The sequence below is a fragment of the Dermatophagoides pteronyssinus genome, unplaced genomic scaffold, assembly GCF_027571235.1.
Source record: "Dermatophagoides pteronyssinus isolate colony J.1.1.1.1 unplaced genomic scaffold, Derpt_VIB-CSIC_2022.12 sq0006, whole genome shotgun sequence".
NCBI classification, from domain to species: Eukaryota; Metazoa; Arthropoda; class Arachnida; order Sarcoptiformes; family Pyroglyphidae; genus Dermatophagoides; species Dermatophagoides pteronyssinus.
Window position 1 is genome coordinate 2,307,148 of NW_027461530.1, and position 22,887 is coordinate 2,330,034.

General features: G+C 29.0%; 3 protein-coding genes across 5 annotated transcripts; 1 reads left to right on the top strand and 2 right to left on the bottom strand.

The window, feature by feature from the left end:
* Positions 1-1,499: 1,499 nt before the first annotated feature.
* On the top strand, positions 1,500-4,562 carry LOC113793970 (uncharacterized). The gene is made up of 4 exons (XM_027344049.2): positions 1,500-1,788; positions 1,855-2,221; positions 2,318-3,156; positions 3,224-4,562. The coding sequence occupies exons 1-4, from the start codon at positions 1,764-1,766 to the stop codon at positions 4,096-4,098; spliced, it is 2,106 nt and encodes a 701-aa protein (XP_027199850.2). The 5' UTR covers positions 1,500-1,763; the 3' UTR covers positions 4,099-4,562.
* cib (thymosin beta cib) lies at positions 4,453-5,593 on the bottom strand. The gene is made up of 3 exons (XM_075820503.1): positions 5,393-5,593; positions 5,169-5,337; positions 4,453-4,843 (listed from the first exon to the last, which is right to left on the bottom strand). Exons 2-3 carry the CDS (start codon positions 5,290-5,292, stop codon positions 4,698-4,700), a joined length of 270 nt encoding a protein of 89 aa, XP_075676618.1. The 5' UTR covers positions 5,293-5,337; positions 5,393-5,593; the 3' UTR covers positions 4,453-4,697.
* A 1,741-nt stretch (positions 5,594-7,334) lies between these two features.
* On the bottom strand, positions 7,335-22,484 carry LOC113793947 (protein spire homolog 1-like). 3 transcript variants are annotated; one of them, XR_012846295.1, is made up of 10 exons: positions 22,432-22,459; positions 20,865-21,353; positions 11,069-11,103; positions 10,355-10,978; positions 10,164-10,289; positions 9,550-10,090; positions 9,025-9,447; positions 8,546-8,942; positions 7,488-8,470; positions 7,335-7,389 (listed from the first exon to the last, which is right to left on the bottom strand). XR_012846295.1 is itself a non-coding variant. In XM_075820502.1 (9 exons), the coding sequence occupies exons 1-9, from the start codon at positions 22,467-22,469 to the stop codon at positions 7,945-7,947; spliced, it is 3,171 nt and encodes a 1,056-aa protein (XP_075676617.1). In that variant the 5' UTR covers positions 22,470-22,484; the 3' UTR covers positions 7,335-7,944. The 3 variants fall into 3 exon arrangements, 2 of the variants coding, with proteins under 2 accessions (XP_075676617.1, XP_027199828.2); XM_075820502.1 differs by lacking the exon at positions 22,432-22,459 and adding an exon at positions 22,460-22,484 and having other exon boundaries at positions 7,335-8,470; XM_027344027.2 differs by having other exon boundaries at positions 7,335-8,470.
* Between the last annotated feature and the right edge of the window lie 403 nt (positions 22,485-22,887).

Genomic DNA, 22,887 nt, shown 5'->3' on the forward strand with positions numbered 1-22,887 from the left:
TTTTTTGTTGATTTCCTATCGAATCTCATTGATCATGATAATTGGATTATGTCAAAATTTTCATGAAATTATCGTTACTAATGTTGTTGTTGTTGTTGACAACCATGTTTAGTAATGTCATCAATTATTATTATGGATCACTATTATGGAACACCTTGTATTGTTCCATATGGAACAATTGAAATCTTTTGTTTTGGTCATAACCTTCAGGCATTTTGACAAATTTGTTTTTTTCAATTAAATGGAAATATTACATGCAAAACAAACAAAAAAATGTTAATCCAATATCCCTCAGTACAAACAAACAGAAAACAGAATTACCTTGTTTGATTTTGTTTTTTGTTCTTTGTTCTTTGTGCTATGTGTGTTTCTATTAATAAATCAGAAATCTGAAGCTTTTTTCTGGATTGTCACACTGAGGATTATTTTATTATTTTTATTATTTCAGCTATAACCGGTCAGTCAATGGTCAAATATATTCACCGAAAACAAAACAATGGTTCTTTTCATTTCATTCGAGATTTCGTCCATAGAGATATATTCGTAATGATAATGATAAAAGATTTTAAAATGAAGGTAAGTAAGTCGAAGAACGAACGAACGAACGAAAAGTCGAAGAACAACATTGAAAAGATCATTGGACCATCATGGATGGATTTGAACATGATGATAATCATCATAATCATCATCATAATCATAATCGTCCTCGTCTCGATATATAAACAACGACGGTGGCGGATGATAATGGTGGTGATGGTGGTGGTGGTAGTTGTCAGGCAAAGATATCTTCAACAAAAACTAGGTCAGTAGTGTCTAGGATGATGATCGGTGATAATTTGAGAGAGAGAGAGAGAGAGAGAGAGAGAGAGAGAGAGAGAGAGAGAGAGAGAGAGAGAGAGAAAGTCTTAAATATTATCATCATCAAATAGAGAAACAACAAAATAAAAAAAGTTAAGTTCTTGCTTGAAACTTCAGTGTTAAAAAAAACAAGATCCCAAAAGAGAAACAGAGATTCAAGACTCTCTCTCTCTCTTGATTCAAAGAAAAATTTTTTCATATTTTATTTCATTTTCTGTAAACAAAAATAAAAATCTAATTGAAGAGAATGAGAATGATGTGACTAGATAGCTAGCTACTGATTGACACCTCGACAAACAAAAAAAAACAAAAATTGAAACAGACACACAGGTATCAACAGCACCTGGCGTAATGTTTTTAACATCATTTTTTGTTGTTGCTGTGGATTCATGATTTTGACTTTACTTTTTTCAAACAACGATGTGTGTCCACAATCATCACCACCACCACCATCAATTTGATTGATTTTTTGTTGAAAAATCGATCGAAATGATATATATCATATATGTTATGCAATCATTTTTTTCAATCATGTTGTTATTCATATTAAACATATTATCAGCAGTTCATATTCAATGATGACCATTATCAATTCACCATATAAACATTGACAAATCTTCGTGGAACTTTGATCCAAACAAAACAACCAAACAGCAATAAAAATGACCACTTGTTTGAAGAAGTTATTGTTTTAAAAACAACTATAGTGTAAACAACAACAAACGAGAAAAAAAAGGAAAAGGAAAACAAAAAGTATGACAGTTTTTCTTTTGATTATGTGATTTTTATGGATCATAAATAAACAAACATTTTCATTACTTTTCATTTATGATATTTGATCAATTTTCAGTTTGTTTGTTTGTTGTTTGTTTTTCTTCAATTAATCGAAGCCAAATCATTTCAAAATGCGTAAATTTGCATTCATTTTTTGTAAGTAATAATATCGGGTCATTAATAAATTTCGTTATCATTTCCTTTTTCTTTTCAATTCAACAGATATGTTCATGGCATTCATGTCATTAGAATATGAATTAAGTTTAAGTGATGATTGTCCAAATTGTTTTGCCATAAGTCAATTTAATGGTGGTAATAATTATAATTATTATCAACAACAACAACAACAACAGTCACCATATTATCCTCAAACGAATCGTGATCAAAGACAATATGAATCGGCAATTAATTTACAATATTTACATCCACCACAAAATAATTATGGCCATCTTCATCATCAACAACAACATCAACATAATCATCAGCCACAAATTCATTCTTCATTATTGAAGCCGGCGCCACAGCCACAACAGCCGCCATCATTATCGCCTCCAAAATATCGTCCAATTATAATGGCATATCATCCACGGTAAGTTTTACAACAATGAAAAAAATAAGAATTCGAATGTTTTGTTTTTTCTAATTCGAATGTTTTTTTTTGCTTTTGGGTGTTTCATAAATATAGTGTAAACAATAGACATATGCCATTTTTTACAAGAAATTCCGATCATTTATTAGATGATAATCCAACGAATTCGAATGAAGAATCTGATTCGATTATAATGGATGATAATGATCAAACGAATACAGATGATACAGAACAGCATCAGAATCAACAACAACAGCAACAACAGCAGCAACAACTGCATCAACAACTACAATCATTTGTACGCATTCCACAGAAATCTGTTCGTCAAAAAATATCCAGCGATCGTCAATATTGGCCACCATTGATTAATCATACATTTGGAAATATTCCTGAAAATTTTGCAACAACAACAACAACAACGCTGCCACCGCCACCGATATATTCCCTTGATGATTATGAAGAAGAATTTCAAAATCATGATATGATGTATACAGCAACATCATCATCATTATCACCATCACCATCACCATCATCAACGACAACAACAACAGTAAAACCAAATTATCGGCCTAGGCCTGTTTCGGTACGATTACCAACAACCAGTCCACGGCCATCATTATTAGCCAAAAATAATGCCGAACAACAATTTTCTTCTTCTTCTTCTTCTTCGGATCATCAAACAAATTCAAACAATAGAATATTGAGCCAAGTTGAAAATCCAATTGATAGTAATAATATTGAAAATATTAATTTGGAAAATAATAATAATGGTGGTAGCGGAAGATATGGTGCTGGTCAATTTAAGCCAAGACGAAATGGTCCAGGAAGACAAAGAAGACGACAAAGAACTACAACAACATCGTCAACAACAACAACATCAACGACTACAACAACAACAACTGAACAACCATATTATGATTATGGTGATTATTATGGTAATATTTTGAAACCCATTTTGATGTTCCCGGAAAAAAATTAACTTTTTTTTTATTTATTCAATAGATTATGATCAAGATGATTATGATGATGATGATTATGATTATCTTGCAACAACAACAACAACAACTACAACTACAAGGAGACCACGAGATAGACATAATCATCATCGTGGTAGAGGACATCGTCGACGTGGTGGAGGAAGAAGAAGATATCATCATCATCATCATCATCATCGTGATGATGATATTGAACTATTACCACATCGAAAACAACAAGAACCACCAAAACCAACTGAACCATCAACAACAACAACAACAACAACAACATTATCACCAAATTATAAACCAAGACCAGATGGACGTATAATTGATTATAATGCTGATCCAAATTTTCCATATGAATTAAAAGGTGCTGATCTTACTGATTATCCATTTTATATATCGATACCAGAAACAGATTTTAATTGTAAAGGTCGTCATGATGGTTATTATGCTAATATTGATTTAAAATGTCAAGTTTATCATCATTGTGCTATTGGTCATCAACGTTATGATTTTCTTTGTCCAAATTATACATTATTTGATCAGACAACATTTACTTGTCGTTTTATAAATACAGTTGATTGTGATGCATCTGAAAATCATTATAAACGTAATAATGATTTATATGTTCAAAGTACAACAAATGGACCAAATAATTTATATGGTTCTTATAATCATCCACCACCCCAATCATCATCATCATCAACACCACCACCGGTAAAACCACCCGCATCATCATCATCTTCATCAAACAATCATGATCATCTACAGACATCAGGTTCGGATTCTTCATCATCACAATCACCAAATAATAATAATGATGATGATGATAATTATAGACCAAATCAATTGCCATTATTACGATTGAATAAACGGCCACAACAACATATCAATTAATTAATTTTTTTGCTACATCAATTGCTCCATTCAATCAAAATGTTGTTGTTTTTTGTGTTACAAATGATGATTTTTTTCTTCAAAATTTTTATCTCAAATTCAGTGAAAACAAAAACATTGTACAGTTTGACTATATATTTTTTTTGTGTGTGGAAATTTTCTATTTACTGCTTCCTGTGTAAATATTTATCAATCGATTATAAATGTTATTTATTTTCAAAAATTAAAAAATTTATCAAAATTTTTTGATTTCCTGGCAAATTTTGCTGAATCCTTTTTCTAAAGAAATTCGAACATAAACCCTAATTATAACTATCCACAAGTGCTGCCATCTATTGACGATAGTGAAAAACATTTCTTTATGAAAAAATAATCTTTATTTTTGCTCTGTCAAATTTTAAATATCATTTTTGTAAATTTGTTTGAAAATGACTGGAATAAAGAAAATAAACATTTTTTTGTTTGTTTGTTTTGTTTTTGTGTTGAGAGAGAATATAAAATGTTTGAAAATCATCGGGAATGATTGATTAATCAGATAAATTTGATTAGAAAAAAATGAAATGGAAAATAAAATAAAAATGATCAACTTGGATCAATTTTTAGGCTAAAGCCTTTTTTTCTGCTTCAATCACTTCTTTGGTTGGTAGAGGATTTTTTTCTTCGGTTTTAGCATGATGAAGTTTTTCTGCTTCAAATGTTTCAATACTTTTAAGCAATTGTTGTTGGCCTTTTTCTTGTTCAATTTCTAAAATAATCAAAAAGAAAAAAAAACAAAAACAAAACAAATGTTAATTGATTAATTTCAATTTTAAAAAAAATCAATATCGATAATAAAATGTCAACGAAATCTTTTGGCTAAAAAATCGTCGTTCATATCATCATTATCAAAAACAATAAACAAAAAAGTTTGATGGCATTTTGATAGCAATAAAAAAAACGGATGTACGACGAAAAACGGCTCAAATTTTGTCATTAATATGAATCGATTCGATTCGAATGAATGTTTTTTTCATAGAACAGATTTCCATAAATAATTTTTTTTTTTTACAAATCCAAAATTTTTTACATACCAGTTTTGGAAGGAAGTACCACTTTTTCCTGCGTTTCGGTATGTTTTAATTTATGTTCGCCGACCAATTCATTTTTAAGACAATCATCAATTCGGGGAAGTTCTTCTTTCGTTGGGCTAGACATTTTTTCTTTTTCTTTCGTTTGGGTTTTCGCTGAAAAACTGAAAAAAGCTGAAAAAAACCAAGCAAAATTTAGCTGAATTAGTGGAAATTATTCTCAACTTAGCTTTAGAGATTAAATAGACAATGAAACAAACAAATTCGGGAGAAAACAAAAAATTGAAAATGACAAATGACAAGACACACCACACCGATTGACAAATTTTAAATCCTTTTGGTTTTGGCTTGCGATATTTGATGTTTGAAGATTGAATGAGGAATGCTGTTTGCTGTTTGGTTTGTCAAAGCAGAAAAATGATGGTCAGGAGGAAAAAAAGCCGCAGTTTTTTTTATTTGGAAAAAATCAAAGCAAATAAAAAAAAACTAGCGGCAAATACCCTTACGTGAAATACCATCACACCAGCAATAAATGCTTGAAGCTTGCTTGGAAGGGCGGCAACTGCTGCTGCTGCATTTATGCAGCAGTCTCGGCTATAGAACCACGACCACACCTAATCATCATCATTGGTGATAACAATGATGATTCATCACAGCGATGAGTATATATGCATGGTAATATCGTTGAAAATGGCCGTGGCAGCATGTGAAATATTTTTGTTTCAACAATGGACAATGGAGAAACGAAACGAAACCACCACCACCACCACCAGTGTCAAAAAATTTTCATACATCCATATTACATTGTTGAAAGATAAACAGAGTGAAAAGTATATAATCAAAAATCGCGCCAATCAGAAAAAAAATGGAGAGAGAGAGAGAGAGAGAGAGAGAGAGAGAGAGAGAGAGAGAGAGAGAGAGAGAGAGAGAGAGAGAGCGGGAGAGATAGCAGAGAGAAAACTGGTATCTATGGGCGCAACATATGAAAGTTATGTGATAATTTAGCTCTCTCCATATTCAAATAAAACAAAAGAAGAATATTTGAATTCTATTTTATTAACACCCCCGCATTTTTTTATACTCCCATACATTAATCTCAATGGGCTATAGACTGGCTTTTTTAGACAAGCAATCGAGAGAGAGATAGATAAAGATGGAGAGAACCTGAAAATGATTACAGATGAAAACAAACAAACAAAAAGATGATGATCACTTGTTGCTGCTGTCAATTCATATCAGTCGCAGATTTTTTATTTTGCTTTGGATACTTTTTTAATGAAAAAAAAATCTATCCATAGCAATGTTTGGTATGTGTGTGTGTTTAAAAAAGCAACAAAATTGTTGTTTTTTGTTGTTAAACATTTACATAGAGAGAGAGTTTAGTCAAGTCAAGTCAATATATGTAATAGGGGTTTCACACTAGCAGCAATGTGAATGAAATATTTCAAATGCAATATTTCACTACATTTCAGCCTTATGGACTGAAATATTGCATTTGAAATATTTCATTCACATTGCTGCTAGTGTGAAACCCCTATAATAAATATTTTGATAATAGGGGTTTCACACTAGCAGCAATGTGAATGAAATATTTCAAATGCAATATTTCACTACATTTCAGCCTTATGGACTGAAATATTGCATTTGAAATATTTCATTCACATTGCTGCTAGTGTGAAACCCCTATAATGATAATGATCATTTTTTTGAATGTGGAAAAAAAAATAAAATCTAAATGATCATTTATGTAGCTGTTGTTTTTGTTTTGTTTGTTGATTTGTTTGTGTGAAAAAAATAACTACTTGACTATGTCAAACAGTCATTATTTTTATCATTTTTTTCTAATACTTACTTTCTGTCTCTCTTGATGTTTTTTTATTTTGGACAGAGTGTGTGTTGCCGGCCTTCGGCCAGCAGCACGCATACTTGTTTCAGCCCGTAGATTCTGGCAGATGAGCGGCTACGCCGCCCATCGCCCAAATCTTGGCTGAAGTTTTGTTCTTTGGGTATGGTCTGATCTAATGTGACCGCGGCCATTTCGTGTTGCGCAGATCGGTGCGCACATTGACTTTTTCTGCAGACATTTTTTTCAGCGGAATTTCAGGGACCGACATTTCGTCCTACTCATTTACATGTAAAAAAAGCTTCACCAAATTTTTTTATTAATAAGATATTTTGTTGTTGTTTATCCAACCAAATAACTAAACGAAGGGAGATAAATTTCCTTGTTTAAACAAGAAAAAAAATAATTAATGATGATTATGTTTTCGGATTCTTTTTCGGATATAGTCGATAGAAACAAAAAAAACAAAATTCAAATACATTTTTTTCAAAACAATTTTATTTTCAAAATTAATTTCAAATATTTTTCGAATCGAAAAATTCATTCGAATCATTTGCATTCTCAATTCGAATCATATCGATATCGATACAATCGATATTTGTCGGAAAAAACAATCAAACAAAAACACATAAAATAAGAGGTAGTCGTCAAATGAAAACATCAAACAAAATAATCAAATAATTTTAACAATAATTCTTCTTTTTTCAAGGAATATTAATAGCTTTGTTGAATAATAAATAATGTCTATGTGTGTGTGCGATTTTCAGTTTTTCTTGTGAATGATAATAACCGCGGGGTATATTTGTTGCGCAATAAATCACGTGATTTAATCAATAAGGTAAGTGATGATCCAATTAGCATTCAAGAAACTTTGCTAAAAAACTTCTTTTTTTTCATTTTTAATATCACAGCGATCCATTTCTTCATTGATTCCCTTTAATCGGTTGATATCATCGTCGGTTGTTGTTGTTGTTGATTTGATTTTGATTTTGATTGAAAATTTACACCATTAAAATTAGTATGTCCAATATTAATCAGATGGCGTACCAATATTTTACAATCACGACAAACTTTGACTAGAGGTCCATGATAATGATAATCTTCATTAGCATCATTATCGTCATTATCATCAACATTATTTTGTTGTGACATTCGATTGTTATTATTATTATTAATCAATAGCATACGCATTAATTTTGTCATACGATTACGTGAAGAATTTAATTTGGTTGGTAATGATTTTGATTCATTATTTTCATTATTATCAATTTCTTCGGGTTTTTCGTTTTGTTTTTCTCGATTATTATCACCATGATGATTATGATGATGATGATCTTTGTTATTAGCAAATTTAAACATATCCAATACATGTTTTTCATTTGGTGGTGATGGTGTTGGTGATAGCATATAGATTGGTACACGATCAAATTGTTCGGTTGGTATATGCATTTTAGTGGCACATCTAAAACAAACAAACAGGAAAAAATTAAAAAAAAATTTGTAAATTACTCAAAGAAAATCAAATTTCCAAAATTACCTATCACAAATTGAACGATTACATAGTTTACAAATGGTAGCCCATGGACCCCAAAATGTAAAACGTGTTTTCAAACATGTAAAACAAATTTTTCCATTTTCTAAATCTTTTTTCAATGATTTTGTTACACCTAATGATTCAATTTCAGCTTTAGTTAATACTGAACGTATATGTTGTACTTCTTTCAATGTTAGCGATAAACATTCTAATGATTTACCAAAATCATTTTTTTCCCAAATTGCAGCAACATGATTACGATGATCTTCATCAAAATCTAAATCATCGATTATATCGTTAGCATTTTGCTGTTGTTGTTGTTGTTGATATTTTTCCAATGTACTAAGATCACAAACACTTATTGAATGGCGACGTTCTTTTGCGAAAAATTGATTCGAAACTATCAAAGGGGAAAAAAACGAAAATTCTCCATAATTTTCTCCAAAACTAAACTACAAAACTAAACTAAATTTAACACTTACGTTTTTTAAGCCTTTGAAATGGCTTATTATCATCATCATCAATAATCAAATCATTTGATTCATTATTTTCATTTTGAATCTCATCATCATCCTCATCATAATGATGATGTTCCAATGATGATTGAATTTCCGATGAAAAATATGCCGACATTGGCCTTGTTGATCGTGTTGATCTTTTTGTTGTTGTTGTTGTTGGAATTTCAACAATAATTTCTTCATCATCATCATCGTTATTATTAATACTTTTATTATCATCATCATCATCATCCAAAAATAGATCCAATTTTATATCAGCTTTAATAACTTTTTTACGTCTTGTTACTGTTGTTGTTGTTGTTGAACCAAGCCTTTGATTTGAATTGTTTGTTGATTGTACCATTGTTGTTGTTGTTGTTGTTGTTGTTTTACCATTATTTTCATTAGCTAGATAAAAGTGTTTTTTTATGGTGATTATAATAAAGTAAATAAAGTAAATAAAAGTTTGTTTAGTTTAGAGTTTAGAGCCCAAAACAAAAAAAAACATACCTGTTGAAAAATGTAATGGAGTTACATTGGCTGAAAATGAATATTGTTTTGTTGATGTTGGTCGTAATCGATGTTCTTGTTGACGAATAGAATCCATAAGTTTTTCATATATGGTTACCTGTTTTGGTGGTGCAGGTTTCAACACCCGATTCGATACCGGTACTAATGGTGGTCGTGATCTTATGAAATCCAATATTAATTCGTGGGCATCTTTTTTCAAACGTTGTGGTAGATCACCATTAATCATAACTTTATTCAATTTATAACGACGTGAACGTATATCATCCAATAACATTTCATATGGTGTTAATTCATATTCTTGATGATGATTAAATATTGAATCCTGTTGATAATTAACTTTTTTCAATTTTACACCATGTCTTAATTCACGTATCACCTGTATCCAAAGACGTGCCCAATCATGAAATTGTAATCGTTCTAATGTTGTACAATCATCATTATCATCAATATTATTTAAATTATTATTGTTTGATGATGATGATGATGATTCGATTCTCAGTACAGATGATTTTCGTAATTCCTTTATAAAAACAAAATTATAATCAATCAATACAAATTGTTAATTTTCAAATCAAATTGATCGATCAATTTACCTTAGTTCCTTTGGCTATTTGATCCAAAAATGTTGATAATTCTAATGTTTCGGCTAATAATGCACGACAAACAGCTTTATAATGATTATCGGCTGATTCTTGACAAGATAATCTTGAAACACACATCTTTTTTTTAGGAAAAAAAGGATTTTTTTAGTGGAAAAAAAAATCAATCAAGAATTAAGAATTACCTGCATAACATGATCAAAATTAAGTAAATATTTATTATTCGTTCGACAATGATTATATCCCGGTAATGATGATGATGTTATTGTTGATGATGATGTTGAAGGTGGTGAACCATTCAATGATGTTGTTGTTTCATGACCACTATATTCATGACAATCTTGTTCAATACCTTCATCAGCCATAGCACATTCATCATCATCATCATCAAAGTCATCATCATTATCATCATCGTAATCATTATTATCTTCCATAACAATATCATCATCATGATCGTGATGATCATCATTATCATCATCATCTAAACATATTGATCCAATTGAACTCATTTGATTATCATTTCTAGCTGTTGTCGATGTTGTTGATGTGATAGGTGCTGATATCGATGATGTAGCCACGGTTGTTGGTGCTGAACATTTTTTATCATTGAATTTTCTTTTTCGTGTTGTTCGTTTTATTGATGATTTTTGTCGATCATGATTATGATGATGATGTCTTGAGGCCAATTCATGTGCCGTTGTCAAACGTTCAATAAGTAATTCTAATGGTTTACTTAATGTACGTTCTTCATCATCACATAAACCATAATCAAGTGCATGAAATAAAACAATACCCAATGATGTTAATAACTGTATAATGAAATAAACAAAAAAAAACAAAAATCAGATCAAATAAAATTATCAAAGAAATCAATGGAAAAAGCTTTGCTGATGGCTTACCTTATGAGAACTTTTGGCCAATGTACGACTTTTTCCTATAGAAAACATTGTTGGATTGAACAAGAAAAAAAACAAAGAACGAAAATACAGTTAGTTACATTATCAGGATAAGCAAATCATCAGTTCCCGGTGAATTTTCAAAATAAAAAAATTCGGATTTTAAATAAAAAAATTTAAATATCTTTTCTTCTGTTTGAAATGGAATCGATTAGCTCCAAAAATAACAACAACAACAACGAAAACAGCAACAAAATTTACATTTGTATCAAATGAATGTAAAAGTTTCAAGCAAAAAAATGAATAATAACAACCAAACAATCAATCACTCAATCTGTATAAAACTTTGTTTTTTTTTGGCTTATTATCATTATCATCATAATTATCATCGTAAAGATTCAAAAAAAAATTCTTCTTTCCTTGAATTCATTTTAAACGATGTGATTTTTTTTAATATTCTATGGTTTTTTCCCCATCAACAACAACCAATCATCAATTGTATTTTATGCAAAACTGGAAAAATGATGATAATGATGGCGCCCAATCAAATATTCAAAAATGTAAATCAAAAAACAATGACCCAACTTGATGCATCAACGAAAAACCCTAGACAACTTTAAACATCAACGATTCAGATCAAAAAAACCGAAAGAAAATTGGGTTAAATATACGCCAAGAAGAAGAAATGTCATTCAAAAAAAAATCATCTCATCATTTAAACATCATCCTGATAATAACTTATAGGAAAAAGATAATTAGGCATTGAAATTATGTACGCATATAGTAGTTGAACTAAATCTTTGTTTTCGTTTCGTTTCGTTGTTTCGACCTATTCTTTTCGATTCGTTTTGGGTTCTTTAGGCATTTTCTTTCTTTCTTTCGTTGTTGTTTTTTCCCTTTAAAAAAATGTTTTCCTTGACTGTTTTTTTTGGTTGTTCATCAAAGTAGACTTTTTGATTATAATAATCGTCAGTGATGATGAGGATGATTATAATAATTTTTCAATCAATTTAAATCAATTGTCTGTCGAACATTTTTCTTTGCTGGTTGTTGTTGTTGTTGTTTGGCATCTTTAGGGTAATCATCCGTCGTTGCACTTAATAATTTGACTTGATTATTGTGACACGTATAAACTTTTTGTTTACAAACGAAAAAAAAAAAATAATAATGTTTAGGTCAAATCAATTCCTGTCCATAAAGAAAACATTGTTTTATTTTGTTTTTGTTTTGTTTTTTTATGGATGAATGAATTACAATCTATTCGCGGTATCTATTTCTCAATCGTTACCTGATTAACAAAATAAAAAAATTAAAACAGTCAATCCAGGTATTAGGTCAGTAGTGGTGGGAAAACAAAAAAATATCTGGTCTGTTCTGGGGTGACCTTCAAATTAATTAGAATTAATTTTCTTTCGTTTTTTCTTTCTTGGATTACATATTTGAAGGTCATCATCATTATTTTATATAATAATCAGGTCGTTGATGAAGGGGTTGATTTTTGTTTTTTCGTTTTTTAGTTAACGATTTACCTGCTTTACCTGGTTTAATTTTTCCATCTTTCTTTTCATTAATAATTATTCTCTCTCTTCATTCACCTGCCGAGAAACAAAACAAAAAAACGTGATCAATCGATTTTTTAGATTTTCCAATATGGAAAATATGTTGTTTTTTTCTAATCCGGCTAATGGAGAAAATATTGATGATGATGATAATGATCAATAATGAAAGATAAATTGATCGATTTGAAAAGAAAACAACGTTTTAAATGGGAAAATGTGAAAAACAAAACAGAAAAATCTTTCTTTCTTTTTGGAATCAAGTTCAATTTTAAATGGGAGAAGAAAAAAAAATTATTCATTCTTATGCATCATTATCATCAATTGTTTCATCTATAGATACCCGAAAATAGCTTTTTTTGTTCAATTGTTCAATATCAAGAGAGAGAGAGAGAGATAATTATGGTTTTGATATTGGATGTTTTGGGAAAAAAAACAGCATCATTTTCGACTAAGCATCATCAAATTTTGACCTAAAAAATATGAAATTTTTTTTTCATATTTTTTTCATTTGTTATCTCCGTTATTAGTCAAAATGAAACGAAAAAATAACAAAAGAAAACCACCATCACAAAAAAAAAGAATCCGATCATCATCGTTATCTCGATTCATTTTTGAGCAACAACCAAACAAAAAAATTTATCCAATTTTCTTTTCTGATTGTTGTTGTTGCACGAGCAATAAGAGATTAACGATCAACAATCAACGATCATCATCATCATGTGATATTATCTGATCAATTTCAACCATAATAAACAACAACCGATATGGATTGAAATAGCCACACAACAACCAAAAAACATTATGATCTTCCCCCCCCCCGAAAAAATGTTAATCTAAAAATAAATAACAATTAAATTTTCCATTATTCTTTTTCATTTTTGATATTTTCATATTTCGATCAATTTTGAAACATTATTATTCAGGCAAACAATGTTCATTTTGATGATGATGATGATGATGATGATATTCGACAATGTTACAATGTTGTTGGTTGGTTACATTGATTCAACAGTAGATGTACAAAACAGTAATGGATTAACAATGGCCTGAGATAATGATGATGAAGGGTGTTTCTCTCTCTCTCTTTACCTCGTTTTCAAGCACATTTTGTTAATTAGTTGTTTAATTAATTAATTAATCAAATGACAACAAACAAACAAACGAAAATCAAGAAAATCTATTTATTTGTGGCTAATTATTAGGATTTACACTAATCTTAACAAAAAAAAAAATTAATTAATGAATGATTTTTCTCTTCAGCTATTGCGTTACGAAGGATAAACATTGATTAAGAAAAAAAATCATTGAATATCCCAAGCAAGGATACAAAAAAAGATTCATTTAATCATTTCAGTTTGGTTTGGTTAGTTGGTTGAATATATATTACTTATGTGTGTAACCAAATACGATTATTACAACCACCAACAAAAAAAAATTACAAGACAAGACACATGACACTCAATAAATCAATATTTTTTTTTTCTGGATATTGGTTGCCTTGTATGATGGATTTTTTTTTTTTGTTCATATTTTTGGAACAAAATTTTTCAAATATCCGATATTAAATACTTCCATCTCATCATTTCGAAATGAGATACAAAAATGTTTCTGCAAAATATCCGAATGTATTTCACTTGATTAACACACACACACACACTAAACGCCGAAAGGATTTTTCGCTCCCCGAAACTAAACAAAACAAAACTAACCGATAAAAATTGAAACATTTTTTGTTTTTTGTAATTAAAAAAAATTATTATTAATATTAATAATAACAAGGAAATTTGAATAACAGAAAAAAACCAAAATAGAAAATGTAGAGCAAAACTTAATCAATTGGAAATTGGAAATTTTTTCGGTTGGATAAAAATAGCCGCCAAAATTGGAAATAAGCCCAACAACAACAACAATCATCAAAGAAATATGAAAAATTTGTCATAAAATGTCGAAGAATGAATGAATGAAAATCAATTGATTTTCAGTGATTTTCAGTGAAGAAAAAACATGCAAAATGTTCATTACATTACATAACATTCTAATTATCAATTTGTGAGTGTGAATCAAAAGAAATCAGAAGTCAGTAGCCAAAAAAAAAAATGAAGAAAAAGGTCAAAAAAATAGTTTGTTTCCACTACATTTGGGAATCTCGTGACCATATCTGTGACAAAATTCATTTGACTTTTTTCAGAAGAAAAAAAATCAAAGTTTACTTTACCACAATCGAAAAGAGATTCGAACAACAAAATAATGACGACGATGATGACAAATTAAATCCAAAGTAAGAGCAAGAGAGAGAGAGAGAGAAGTCAATCAATTGATTCGATGAGAATTTAATCATCATTGAACGGGAAAAAAACCTTTTTTTTTGAAAAACATTAAATCATGATTGAAATGTTCGTAATCGATAATTGATAATCGATAATCAAGAATGATTGAAAAATCGATTTCTAATTACAAAATGAAAACAGAAAATAAAGCGGAAAACAACAAACAATGACAATGTCGATCAAAATGATGAAAAACACAATTCGAGTTTGGTGGAATCTTCTTTGAAACAAAAAAGGTCAACATTTTCTCTTGACAAGCAAATTGTTTTTCTTCTTCTTTCACCCAATTTCAACATTTCTGTTTCTGTTTTTTGGATTATGGATTTTTTTTAAATCTTTTCATATCAAATACAAAAAAATATAAAATATCAGTCAGGTAGATTAAAATAGCCTATTGGCTGTTTTATTTACTTATTAATTTTTATTATCTATTTCTACATCACCGGGTCATCATTCACCACCACCCTCATTTGGTTAAATAATCTTCGAAAAAGATAGTAAATTGAAAAATATTATTACCTAACCACAACAACAACAAACGAAACTAAAAATGAATGAAAAAAATCATATTGAAATATTGATGGACCACTCCATAATTATTGGTCATCATCCACAACCATCAAACATCAAACACACCATTCCAACCTTTCTTTTTCCCGATGATAAAATAGATCATTTTTGATTGAATGTTGTTGTTGTTGTTGTTGTTTCGGTAAAAACCAGAACAGTAACAAGACGAAGAAAAAAACCAAAAATCAATCCACTCACTGGCCACCGCATCATCAAATGTGGTAAACGAAAATAATGATAATTATTATTATTTATGGAAATTACTTTTTAATATTGAAATCAATGAATGAATCCTCATGCATCATCGTATTTGTAGTGGGTGAAAATCATTTTCATTCATTCATTTATTTTTGGTTGTCCATTTCACTCTCTTTCACTGAAAAGTAGATTGAAAAGTATATCGTCTTTTTTTATTTAGTAGATAAAGATTGGCAATTTTGTTTGTTGTTGTTGTTTTTTTTCTGATTTTTGATTCTAAAATCTATGAATAATTTTTTCCAATGAAAAATCAGATTTGAAAAAAAACATGCGTTTTGTTTCATATTTTGATTTGATTGATTGATTTGATTGAAACCAAAAACCAAAGAACAAAAATTTTTTATTATTAAATTTGTCATTTTTCTAATTTGAAAACATTCAATCAGTTCAGTACAGATAATCCTGCCCAAAAGATCAACCATCTGTGTCGATTATTTCGATATTTGAATGGAATATTTTCTCCTGTTTGTTTTAAAACTGATTTTTGTTTTTTGTTTTAATGACAAAATAATAACATGATTAGGATGATGATGATTATTTACAGCTGTAAATATCAAATAATTGACTTGGCTTGATTTGATTACAATCATTATTGATGGAACCATGAATTTTTTTTTGTTTCTGTTACTGTTTTTGTTTTAGTTCAAACAAACACAGCACAGAATGAGAAAAACCTTGAATGAATTTTGATTTTTGATTTTTTGATTTTCGACTCTCCCCTTTCATTCCATTACATTCATATTTTTAGCCATTTCAAGGATCGATAATTGTGCATTAATAACTTTCTAACTGTTCTTGTTTGTGTTTTTTTATTGATTGATTCAAATGTAAAATAAAAATAGATTTTTTGAATTTTATGAACGAAATATATTTATGGCATGCGAATGTGCGAGAGAAAAAAGACCATGGTAAAATTATATCAGGGAGAAAGAAGGAAAGCATAAAATCAATTTGAAACATTTGATGTTGATGACAATGAAAATTGGAAAACCATTAAATAATTTTCAGACCAAAACAATATTATTCACACCTTATAAGGAATCATTAAAAAATTTTATTTTTGGAAAACAAAAGAAAGTTTTCTGGAAATTTTTTTCCCTGAAAGTTTCCTGATTGCGCAATAATCGAATTTCCCCCATTTCATTGATTAATAATAAGATCATTTCCACACACACACAATGACCATATAACATCACTACCACCATTGATTGACTGAGTGACTGAAGGACTAGATAAACTCATCAAACATCAACGATAATGATGATGATGATAATAATGATAAGAAGAATAGGTCAAGAAAAAAAATCAAATTAAAAATAAACCTCATCATCATCATCAATGAATGAATGAAAAAATCTTATTCAAAAAATAGCAATTTCTATTCATTTCGCAGCAGATAATTCAATTTTGATGATTATTCAAAATTCAATTCAAATGCATATTGTTCATTCATTTCATTCATATGATTTTCACAATTTTTTTCTGATGAAAGATTATTATGTGGGTGATTCAATTGGTCAGTGACAACAACAACAACAACAACAAAATTTGAATGAATGAATGAAAGTGATTATAATATCAACAACAACAACAACAAATCATTTATTTTCAACAACAACAACAACAACAACAATATCTGATTTTGTAGGTCCCCCCCTTCCAGATTTCAATCAAACGATATCATCTTTATCTTGATAATATTCATTCATTCATTCATTCATTGATAAAAAAAACCTATTAATCTCATAACAACAACAACAACAATTTATTCATCACCAAGAAATCAAAGAAACTATATAAAAATACATTTTATATGATGTGATTATTCATTATTCATTTCATTTCATTTGAAATTTCAAAATGAAATGAATCCAAAATGACCATTGAAAAAAATAGCCATATAATAATGATAATCACACACACAAACACAAACACACAGAAATTACAAATGTATGTCGTGACTTTTGAAAGAAGAAAGAAGAAGAAAAAGTCGCTGTTAGATTTTTCAAACATTTTTTTTTTTTGATGAATTTTCATTTTGGATTTTGTTTCATTATTATTCATGCCATTTAAGCAAGAAAGATTTTTTGGCCAATAATAACAACAACAACGGTCGGTCGGTTGGTCGGTGTCATTGAAAAGTAATAAACAAATCATCATCATTGATAACTGTGAAATAATATCGATCGATCGATGTATTAAACCAAATGATGAAATGGAAAAAATGGGCAGTTAAATCACGACAAACAGCAACGATATTCATTTGCGAATGATGATGCAAACAAATTCCATTTTTTTTCTTCGTTTCAAAATATTATTATTAAATATCGATCAATTCAAATGAGAATTTTATACGAATTGAAAGTATACAATAAGGTCAATACAAATGATTAAGTTAAAATAGATGAAAATTAGCTTTGAGATTTAGATTATTGATCAATAATTTAATCGAAATGAATCAATTCAATTTTCTGTTAATTTTAGCTTAAATCACAGCCGATCAATACATAGATAGATCGATAGATAAATTTGAACAATAAACATGTTGTGGCTGTTGTGTTTTTAAAAATATCATCATCATCAACAATAACATAATAACATCGTGATCATTAATATCTTTACCATTCAATATCCATTCGGTTATCGATCAAAAAACGCCATCAATATGTGATCCATTCAACCAACCAACCAAGCAACAAGTGATCAGCAGATGATCAGAAAAAAATGTATACATATCGAATTGATGCCATGAGAAGCGGAAACATTTTACACAAACAACAGCAGCTTTTTGTTTTCGCGTTAGTAAACATCTTTTGTCTATTTATCTTCGAATAGCGGTAGTTTTTTTGTATTTAATAAAACGATAAAAATAACGATATGCCGGATATATAATAATCGATAGTATCGATCGATAGTAAAACATTCGAAATAGAAAAAAAAAACATTCGAATTCGATATTTTATATTGTTCTTGTTTTTATTTTGGGGGATATATTTTCGAAGAATTTATATTTGGATCCATCATTATCATCTTATTAATATCATCTAATGGATGATAATGATAACGACGACGACGACGATGATAACAACAATAGACGATGTTGTTGTTGTCCATATTGTTAATCGTTTTGTTTTGTTCTTCAAATCAGATAAAGATTAGTTTTTCTTCAATGTTTTTCAAGTCGTAAAAGAAAGATAAGAGATATGATGATGATTGAAAACAAAATTGATCGTCAAATAAAATTTCATCATTCATTCAGCAAAACTATCAATTGTGAATGAATGTAAAAAAAGGTAAGAAAGAAAAATCTCAATCGAAGTGAATATTAAATATAAATTTTTTCTGTTTTCCCTTTTTCACCTTGCAGCTTTCATTTGATATTCCAAAAATATAAATTCATAATATTAAAAACAAAAACAAAAAAATCTAATAATAATAATAATAATAACGAAATGATAATGTGATTATCATTGAGATCTATGCAATAACGACAACAAATCTTAATAATAACGAACGAACGAACATAAACAAGGTGAATGGAATTACTGAAAAACAACAACAACAACAACGAAAAAACAAATTGATCACCATCATTATATCCAAATCAAATAGGATTGATTGATTTGATAGATTTTCAACAACAACAACAACAACTAAATCTGATTGACTATAGATAATTCGACGTTTTCAAAGTTTTTTCCATCATCATCATGGATAAAAATAGCGCCATATTTGAAAACATGTCATGTGTGTGTGTGTTTACGGTATTTATTCAAACAAATTTTTTTTTGTTTCTGGTTTGTAAATTGAATGAATGAATGCAATTCGAATGTATTTTTGTTTATTTACCACGTAGAAATAATCATCATCAAAGAGAAAGAAAAACAACAAGATAATACTATTGATGCATGATCGATCAATTCATCTAACTGGAAAAAAAAACAAAACTCAACTAAACCATCATTATCATCCGCATCATAATCATGTTTTGTTTCTGAAATTCAAATGAAAAAACAATCCATTTTAAAATTATAATCTAATGATGATGATGTGATTAAAGCAAAATTAAAATTCAAGTTGACCTCGGTCAATGATGATGTGACATTACATTTCGACTTAATTTTGTTTGTTTGAAAAAAAATGTCAAGTTAATTTCATTTCCATCATTATGATTGTTATATGACTTTTTTTTATTCTCGTAAAAAAATCTACAACAAAAACAAAATTGTCAACATCATCAACGAATCAAATGAAATGATGACCAAACAAACAAACAAACAATCATCGTAATTATCATGATGACCAACATCCTAATGAAAAAATGAACAAATTTTTTTTATTTGTTTGAACCCGGTAATAATAATGATTAAAAATTCATGAATTTCACATTCATTAAAAATTCATTGGGCAAACAAAACAAAAAGATATTTCCATTTTTCATTAATAATTGTTCTTATTATGATCATCATCATCATTCCTGACAACAACAACAACAACAGCAAATTTTAAAGTTTTTTTTTCTAATTTTCTTTCGTGAAAATTATAATAAAAAAACTCTGTGAAATTACACCATTTTAAAATGTGAACAGGATGAAAAAACAAGAAACGAAAAAGATGATTATCATTATGCAAACATACAACACAAGTCTATAAATCATGTCATTTGGTTGTTGTTGTTGTTGTTGTTGTTGTTGTTGGTGATCATTATTATCAAATCAATAATAATAATAATAATAATCACCCATAATGGTTGACAGGTATTATATTTTGTATTTTGTATAAATATTTATTTAGTTAGCTGGTTTCTTTTTTCTTTTTCTTCTTCCCTATCCTGGTTATTTAGCAGTTGTAGTGTAGATGATATTTTGTGACACCATACCAGGTTTTAGTTATTTCTCTCTTTCTAAATCTTTACATAAATCTTATGATGTATGATATGGGTGAAAAAAAACGAAAGAAAAATTCATATTTTCATCATATTCAAACAGAGAAAAAAAAAGATAAGATTTATCCGGTATGGAAAAACTTGTAAACCTGGAAATTTATTTTAATTTCTAAAATTGAAAATCAAACAAATTAATTTACCTTGATCATTAGTTTTTTGATAAAGTGTTTTCGGATGTACATAACCATCTTTATGTAAATGAACATGTGATGGATCAGTAACGAGGTAACAATTTTGATGATTATGATGACTAGTATTATTATTATTATTATTTGTAGGTTGATAATATTGACGAAAACATTTAACAATTTGATAACATAATGCCCATGCTTGTTCTTCATTAATAGCTGTTTGAAATGATTGTAAAATATTGGCTAGATTAAGACATTGATCATTATCTAATGTACATTTGACTAGTTGTTGTTGTTGTTGATTATTTTGATTATTGGTCATACGATGATCATGTTGATGTTGTTGATGATTCTGACGACCATGTTGTGGATGATGATATTGATGATGTTGATGCGAATGATGATGGTGATCAGTATTCATATGCATCATTCGATCATGAATATTTGATGATGATAATGTTGGTGGAATCATTTCAATAATTTCATCATCGTCATCAACTTTTTATATCAAATTTTTTTGAATTGCCCCAACAAAAAAAAACGATTATAAAATGGATTAAAATACACAGAGAATGAAACAGATCAAAGATTAACCGACAAAATTTAATCAAATAAAAAAAGAATGATTAAAATTTCACTCAGAAAAAAAAATGTCCTGACAACCACAACCAACAAAACAAAAATATTCTGGCCAAGGTAAACAAAAAAAAAACACCACTCCACTATTGGATTCAGAGTTTGAGCAGAATCCTGATCCTGAATACTGGTTGCTTTTACTGGATGGCGATGGTGTTGGGGTGATCCACATTTTCAAGTATCCACTATATCCACTGTGTATAGTGCTATATATGGAAATCCTATGGGAATTTTTTTTTAGATTTCACAAAATTCAGAAATGCGCAGATGCAAAAACATCAACAAACAGAAAATTCTTTTATCAAGTCGATGAAGGGGGATGAAAAACAAAATGTAAATCTTGAATCTTGAATGACGTCGAACAATTCAAAAGATGAAAATTCAAGTGGTCTGGATTGATTGAATCACATACAAACACCACACATATGCTTTTTGATCACAAAATCAAAATCAAGCAAAAATCTCCACATCACACGTCAATCAAAAACAGAAATAAAAAGTTACGTAGTTGTTTGCATCCAAAAAAAAACTTGATTATTTTCTGGAACAAGACAAAGCTGAACTGAACAAGATGTTGCAGGGTTAAAATAATTGCATGTTTGTTGTCGGTTGCTGTTGTTTTTCGTTGATTTGATTTGATTTTGATTTTGAATTCAAATTAAATTCAAATTGAAAATTGACATTTGAAACAACAATGAAAAACAGCAGCCATATAACACACACCATATGGAGTGACTGAAAGAAAAACAAACAAAACAAACTCTTTCAACACTTTTTGTTGTTGTTGTTTTCAATTATGTAACATGGTTATTAATGAATTTCTTGTTTGATGATGATGATGATGATTGCCCAGCTGATTTTTGATTTGATTTGATGATGAAAGTGAAAATGGAAAATGAATGGAAATGAAATATCAAGGAAACACACGAAAATAGCATACCATATAAAGGCATTTTCAGTTTGCCTACCTTTTTCCATTTCACTACTGCTGTTACTAATCAGCAAAATCTCAAATGAAACATTTGGTCAGCCAAAAGTGGAAACAAAAAATAATAATAATAATTTTTTTATTGAAAGTTTGAAAATCAATTGTATGTATTACGTGATTGAAATTGTATAGGACGATTGATTGATCGATCGATCGATCGATTGATCGAAATCAATAATATCTACTTGTTGTTGTTGACCATATATTTTTTTTAAAACATCATTATGAAATTGATTATGAAATGAATATAGTGGAGGGGAGAGAAAATGTTACAATTAAAAACGAAACAAAAAAAAAGCAAAATTGAATTTGTGTTCACAATGTGAAATGAATGAATGAATGATTGATCTGAATATTTGGAAACAAAATTCACTTGAATAAATTCAATTTGAAACAAAACACCTGCAT